Source organism: Varroa destructor, unplaced genomic scaffold, assembly GCF_002443255.2.
Source record: "Varroa destructor unplaced genomic scaffold, Vdes_3.0 BEIS01000006.1, whole genome shotgun sequence".
NCBI lineage: Eukaryota > Metazoa > Arthropoda > Arachnida > Mesostigmata > Varroidae > Varroa > Varroa destructor.
Genome location: NW_019211459.1, coordinates 4,325,984 through 4,333,635, shown reverse-complemented (window position 1 = coordinate 4,333,635; position 7,652 = coordinate 4,325,984). Strand labels below are relative to the sequence as shown.

The window sequence follows — 7,652 nt, the reverse complement described above, 5'->3', positions numbered from 1 at the left end:
AAGTATACCTACGGTATGCGCTCTTTCAAAAAATAATTTGTTCAACACCCTTCATGCTATGGCATAACGAATCGCTTACGTAATTTTATTATCTTCAAACCATAATCGGTACAGGTTATAAGAGATCTATTTTGTGGTAACGTGACTGTGAATTTAATGTAATTTTAAATAAATCTGGGAGTTTTATACGCCGGTGAGTTTTCATTACTTTGAAAAATATTGTCAAGTCTGATAGATAAGAATATTTACATAGGAAGAAGGACGACAAATCGACTTTGAGCGTATTCGCGTGAGGTTGGTGCGTCTTAATTTTCTCTGTCCGTAGCCGCAATGTATGAATGAATCTGCTAGAGAATTTAAAACAGTTTGCAAACGATCACTGCTTATAAACAGAATTGTGGCGTAATGTTTTAAGCCTTAGCAGAATAGAAGAATATGTGTGTATTAAAGCCGATTCCTGACTCCGAAAGGTACATCCACTAACACAACATATATAACAACATCAATGGGAATTTTTCTTTTCTATCTACAATCCATCCTGACGTAATATATTGCCTCTTGGGGATCTAGTAGACGTGCGTATGTACTATACATTTTCATTGAACAATATACTTCCCTGTTTTATACTTTACGTCATAATATATATATATAGAATAGATACGATATATATATAGATAGAATAATAGAATACGTCATAATATTTATTTGCCCATAATTCTCCATATAAATTACGTTAATTTGAATAGGAGCGTACATCATGACATCGGTATGATATGACGCAGTTCTCTCAAAAGAACTTGTGACAAGATATGTTTTAGAACGGAATGATTCACACGACCGTAATCCGTGTCGGTGTAAATTACTCTAAGATACGGCGCTGCGAAGTAAAATTTGAAACATTTAATTTAGGTAGATCTGGGATAAGGTACAAATACATAAAAGGTCCAACAAAAGATGCCTAAACGCGAGCAAATGAGAATACGTTGAGCCACATTTTATAGAAAAAAAAGCACTAACTCATTGTGATTCGTTACTAAAGGCTCCATCATAGACAAAACAACTTCTGCAGAAGCAATGAATAAAGACGACCGTTGTTTTTAACGTTATGAGTTTATCCAGCTATTTTATCGACTGCTGTCTCTCCAGCTTATGCACGAATAGTTGAGCGCTACAATACGACACGTTGCCAAAAATATCCACTGATCTCTTGTTCTACTGTTGCTTTTTCAATTTCTGCGAAATATTAACAGAACCCGACGGCTTACGCGACTACGGAGCGCATAGCGGTCTCGCTTGCTACGATACGATGCCGCTTTCCCAATTCAGCCAGACACAGTCATTTGTCCGACGTAAACAAATATGGCTGCCCCCAGTGCTCCCCCCCCTATGGACACTTCAGGAAAAAAAAACTAGAGGTTTGTGTACAATAGTTAACTCTCGTGCATAATGTGATAATGCAGTTTTTAGCCCGACATCTCTAAACACGATATCTGTGTGTACGGGCTAGCGAAACTGTCTCCATGGTACGTGAGAAAATTGAAGTCACACTTGCTCCGTGCAACATCCCCTGTTGCATTACTAAATAGTTACGAGTCTATAGAGACTACCCTACAAAGTACTGATTATTTATGTTTGTATGATATCTGCTTCACTCGACTGTGTCTTCACTCGACGAGTTTGAATCCTGACATTTCGTATTCGTGCAGCAACAATTATCGGCGGAAGAAAATGGCACGAAGTATATTGATCTGTACAGCTAAAGCCTCTGTACATGCTCGCTTTTCATATAAGGAAGTATTTGTCTGTGAGTGTTCGATAAGAAGGAGAATGTTAAACCATTCGAACACAATGTGTTTCCCTTACGATCAATTCAATATGAAAGTGTCTGTAAGAATAGGAGTTTATCGAAGTTTCCTAAAGACTAAAAGATCACGAGAACCTTTGTCATCGGCGAAAATATTATTCGATGCACGTAAGGCATATATTACTTCGATTGTAAACGTAAGCCCAATAAGTCAACACGAGTTTCTGCGAAGTACTCATGAAACCAACAACAAATTTTCACATACTGCGTACTACCATGACTGGAATGCTGGAACATCGTTAGATTTTCACCATTTTCAATTTATTTTTAAATTCGTTACACTGATGAGTGACTTCGGATATAAATGCAGCTTCATTTAATCTAACATCTGATTAATGAGTGCCTTTTCGATCTTACAACAATGACATAGAATTAATGCTACAAATATTTCTACCTATTTGCGGCATGTCTAAAAAATGAAACTTGCACCTGTTAAATTTCCATTTTGATAAATAGTTATATCAGTTAATCGGTTCAATTACTCATAAAATAATATTCCCTGTTATTTTATGAGTCGACCCTGATATTTGACAGGCGATTCATTGCATTTGTGAATGAATAGCGCTACTTCGATTTGTGTCTGTGTTGATCTTGCAGCTAGTAGCCGAGAACAAGCGACTTCACCCTTAGGTTGTGGTGGATAATTGTTGATCCATTGTCCAACATCACGATGCGGGCCCTCTGTCTGTTATTGGGCGGCTGGGCCCCTTCGGCGCGATGCCAGCATGCTTCGTCAGGTGTCATCTCAGGTCGGCAGCTGAAGATCCTCACACAAGCCGGTACGGTGACCAAGTGATGGGTAAAACTTAGTTACTTCGCGTCGGTTCGAACCGAGTCCATCGACCCTGGGCGCCTTCTCAATAAATTATTTCTTCGGTATTTCTTACTCATAGTAAGATACGAAAATTGGGGAAATAGAGAACTGTCATTAAGCAAAACAGGAACTAATTCGTCATTATATTACACGAGAAATGTTTGCCGATTGTTTACCTAGGTTATCGTCTATCATGCATAATGGCTACCCGAACAACTTCAAACGGCGATTCGCGCTATACGAATGCTACAAAAGTGCCCAAATCAATCCTGAAAAAAACCTATTCGGTTAATGGACCGGAAAAAAAGGCGATCTCCGAGATGCAGCAGACCATTATCAAAGGTTAGTATACCGGTTGGTTACACAGTTTCCAGCACGTATTTACATATAATGCCGTCCAAAGTGTTATTTAAAGCCACGGTGTGGCGGATTTGGAGAAGGAAGTGGAAATGTCTCCAAGTCTGCTTTAAGGCATGTGAGTCAACTGCAAAAAGTTTTACATACGAAGACTCCATATTTCAGTGGGGTTATCTTATCTTTGTTGCAGCAATTAAGGGCACTAGAATCAAGCTGGACGTAAATCAGGCATACACCGAACGAAATTTTATTACGCCTATTCGCGCTATGACGGAATACGGTTTGAAACTTCAAGACCTGGAAGGGCTAAAGAAAACACTTCGACGGAGTCCTATAAGCGATAATCCGCCGATCACAGTATTTCTGCGTCGCGACGTCGAAACTAAGTGTGTGACTTTTTAGTATCAAAGTTCTAGTTACACTTTTCCAAGTGCTTGTTGGATATAGTGAGGTAATCAATGCTGAATGTAGAAACCATTCATTAAAAAAAGGGCGGCTATGTATTTGGCAAAAGTCGTCCTTTCGTGATTTTCGTTCTTTGTTTTTTCCTCAAGAAGTCACTCCACAATCATTTCCAGAGCGTTAGAAGTATACGGTTCCCGTGAGGCCTTGGAACGTGCACAGCAGCAACAGATTGAAGAAATAGAACGACTTCGTGACGAGGAAAACCTGACCTCTAAGAAAGTCTTGAAAGAATTCTATAAGTAAGTATATTTTATGGGTACGACGAGCAAAACAGTTAGGATTTACATTTGCAGGCGAAAGTCTTCGATAAACGCTTTGAACACGTCAGAGTACAGATGCTTCAGCCTCTCTGTAGACCTTTAAGTCCTGCGCCTAGAAGACAACACGCAGAAAGGAACGATATACATTATCATTTGATGACGTTTTGCAGCAAACACATAAGCATGTGGCTTGGTAAAAGTCTTACACAGACCTAGGGGCAAGTAGCTACGAAGATCCCCTTCGAATTGTGCCGGTTCAGGAATGATGCACAGCTTGCGCTAAACGGACGTTGTGCGTGATATCTATCTTTTGTTGTTTCGTATCGCAGGGCAGAGAAGCGAAATGTGGAAAAAAAGCAACGAGAACTAATCCTCAAAGGTAGCGGCAAAGTTGTACATACTGCTGTCATTATAAATGCTGCCAACTGCCTGTTCAAGACCGTAGCCTGGCTATACTCAGGTTCACATTCAATGTTTGCTGAGGCTGTACACAGTTTTGCCGACACTCTTAATCAGGTCGGTTGAATATTATTGATGTGTCAACATTTAGTTAATTTTTCTCGGTTTCTGTCTCATCTGCCTATAATACTAACTATTTTCGACAACAGTGTTTGACTATTTGGGAACTAGAATAATCTCGAAATATCTTTTCGACATTCATAGAACTTATGTATAATAGTGTCTTGTGATCTGTATTGTTATTATCATCTGTGTGGTGTTTCGACCTTCCTGTTAGACCGTTAGATAACGGATATTATGCTCGTAACTTCTAAATCCAGTATTTTTGCAGCTTATTTTAGCGTTTGGAATACGTAAATCGCTTCAGCAAGCGAACCCGAATCATCCTTATGGGTACCACAATATGCGATACGTCTCCTCGCTTATATCTGGGGTCGGTATCTTCTTCTTCGGAGCGGGTCTGGCCTGGTATCACGGCGTTATGGGCCTCTTGTACCCGGAAGCAGTACAATCTCTCTACTGGGCTTTTATCATTCTCGGTGGCAGCTTGTTGACCGAGGGCGGTACGCTCTATGTTGCCTTCAGGGAAATCCGCAGTGGGGCTCGGAACGAGAATGTCTCTATGCTGGACTACAGTAAGTAGAACACCAAAGTAAAAAATATCTGCTATCATTTGGCAGATTTTTAGAATATCATTTCCGAGACTGCATTAGCATTGCATCAGGTGGATGACCGTTAGCGCAAAACAAACATGTCTGCTCTAAAATTGGAACCTAAGGTTCATATGTATATCAGTTTAGCTGGCAAACACATTGGCATTATATGATCGAGGGCAGACTATTCGCCAGCACTAGTTTATAGACTTCTAGAGTAATATTATTACGATACTAGCTTTACCTGCCCTTAAGTCTTATACTACAATTAAGAAATATCGAATAGTTACATTTCACTTAATATGTTTTAAAGTCGTCCGCAGCCGAGATCCATCGGTGAATGTGGTCCTTTTGGAGGATATCGCTGCGGTGCTCGGAGTGTCAATCGCGGCGAGCTGTATGGGCCTTACGCACATTTACGAAAATCCACTATTTGATGCAGTGGGCTCTTTGCTAATTGGGGGCATTCTCACATCAGTAGCCTCGTTCATCGTTTACACAAATACCACCGCGCTTGTCGGCCGGTAAGTTTTAAATATGAGCGTGTGTACGCAGTACAACTCCAAGCTAGTCACAGGTCGACAGCGGAAATTATCTGAACTCACTTTGATGTTACTTTAAATAATTTCAGGTCCATTCCATTCGAGCAAGTACAGAAAATAAATCGCGAGCTAGAGTCGGACGTCATGATTAGAGCCATCTATGATGTTAAGGTTTGGTTCTGTTACGGATTTATTGAATCTTACGCGGGCATGTCTCACCTTTAGCAGGTCGTAGTTATCTGCTCAGCGTTAAACTAAAACATCTATTTTACAGAATGCTGTACTTACACAAATATAATACCTATTCAATTGCAGAAATGTGGACTGTTTTGAACTCTGTCTGTGTATTAATGCTTGACCTGATTAGCGGAAAATGAATGAAGATATAGATTTTATAATAACTGGATGGAGTCTACGGCTCCTTCCTGTCTTATGCATGCTTTGTACATGGCTATGCTCGTATTTTCAACGTAGGCGACCGACATGGGCAATCAGGTGGTTCGGTATAAAGCTGAGGTTGACTTCGATGGACGTGAACTTACAAGGAGCTATATTGATACATTGGATCTAGAAATGATGCTTCAGGTAAACGAAAATGAAGGCTATTTTGGGCTTAAAAATAAAGCAGACGTATCGCTGTACGTCAGACTGAAATAACATGATAAACTCAAGTCCTTTAATCAAATGGGATTTCGCTTCTGTATTGTTCGCGGCTTTGTTTGTCGAAACCGCGAAAATTTAACTAAATAAAGCAAGGTGATTTGAACTTTGATATTGTTTGTGTATTTGACTAACTTCTTTCAGGAAGTACAGGGTTTCACTACAATAGAAGAGTTGGATGCGTTCATGTTGAAGCACGGCGAAAGTATAATCGATCTGCTTGGCGCCCAGGTAGACCGAATCGAGCGCAAACTTAAGGAACGCCACCCAGACGTGCGACATGTTGACTTAGAAGTGCTTTAAGTCCGATCCGAATCTACAACCGTGCGATCAACAATTGACAGAAAAACATCATCATTTCGCATGTCGCTATCGGCTCACTACGACGATCGACATGTCCCCACCAATTTTAGGGAGTTAGTAATTCTGAACTCTCAAACATGTAATGTTGTGACTGAATAACCCCAATGATAGGTGCCTTAAATGGTGATAAAAGGACCAACTCCTATCAGTGTTTTAATGGCACCAAACATTCGAGCGAGGAAAATAATGCTGTCGAAGCAGCGTTGCACGCTTTTCTTTAAACCCGCCGTCACTTTTACGCCGTGCAGCTGAATAGAAGTGCTTTGTCACAAACGTTACTACTCATGTATAACCACTACGGGTAAAGCTCTGTAAATCCATAAAAACACGAAGATTTTTGTCGAGATAGGGGGACGAGGAGATAGGAGAGAGGCTTCAGAGCTTCGTCTGTTAGTGTTTTCCAGGTGAAATTTCCTAACGAAAAGGTTCCGTCGATTGCTTGAAAAATCTTACAGAAAACTGCGCAGATGTGGAAGACAAAATGCAAACGAAAACTGCTACGGGCGTGCTCAGGGCACCAGCAACTTATGTGATAGCAATGCAAAATAATGCTTATATTATGTATTATAAATGACAAGTAACGATACCACTCATTAGATTAAGCGAATATAGAACAAGCTACTAGCAGAAACTGATAGAAATGAGATAATAATGGATTTAAGGGAAAAGCTGAAAAAAAAAAACGCTGTAATTTTCATGTGGCTATCAAGCATGACGTATTAAATGTTAATATATACATAAAAATATATTTTAAATGTAGACAGAACTTGCTCGAAGGAAATGAACCAGTACATAATGGAACTCGACTGTGTGACAGAAAACGGTCTTACCCTTTTTGTTTTGTAGTACCCTATGCAGAAAAATCCTGTAGTATGGCTGTTGATCATCGGGCGTGGTAACCAGAGTGTGGATGTCACCATTGGCTGGTGAATAAAATGCCGGTAAAAACGATGCTTATGTTGTTTTTTGTTCAACTCAATGTGTTAGAATTGTTTTGGTTATTATTAGGAACCGTAGATGTAAGGGAGAGACCTTTTGACGAAGCTGTTACCAATCGGACTTGACGCGAACGAAAAATTGCAAACGCGTTTAAAATATCTTCCAATAAATCCTAAATATATCAATAAGTATAGCCATATGTCTGTCTCTGCGATTAGGATTCCCGAAACCTTGTTGATCCGTCGCTTCATTCAACTAATCTGCAAAAGATGTATA

General features: G+C 39.9%; 1 protein-coding gene across 6 annotated transcripts; it reads left to right on the top strand.

Moving 5' to 3' along the window:
• The first annotated feature begins 1,259 nt into the window (after nt 1-1,259).
• ZnT49B (solute carrier family 30 member 9) lies at nt 1,260-7,388 on the top strand. 6 transcript variants are annotated; one of them, XR_015330020.1, is made up of 12 exons: nt 1,351-1,523; nt 2,462-2,643; nt 2,859-3,020; nt 3,226-3,421; nt 3,614-3,739; nt 4,090-4,276; nt 4,551-4,854; nt 5,186-5,396; nt 5,504-5,585; nt 5,889-5,999; nt 6,219-6,490; nt 6,893-7,388. XR_015330020.1 is itself a non-coding variant. In XM_022810099.2 (11 exons), the coding sequence occupies exons 2-11, from the start codon at nt 2,535-2,537 to the stop codon at nt 6,375-6,377; spliced, it is 1,647 nt and encodes a 548-aa protein (XP_022665834.1). In that variant the 5' UTR covers nt 1,260-1,415; nt 2,462-2,534; the 3' UTR covers nt 6,378-7,388. The 6 variants fall into 6 exon arrangements, 5 of the variants coding, with proteins under 5 accessions (XP_022665834.1, XP_022665833.1, XP_022665832.1 ...); XM_022810099.2 differs by having other exon boundaries at nt 1,260-1,415; nt 6,219-7,388; XM_022810098.2 differs by having other exon boundaries at nt 6,219-7,388.
• The last annotated feature ends 264 nt before the right edge of the window (nt 7,389-7,652 follow it).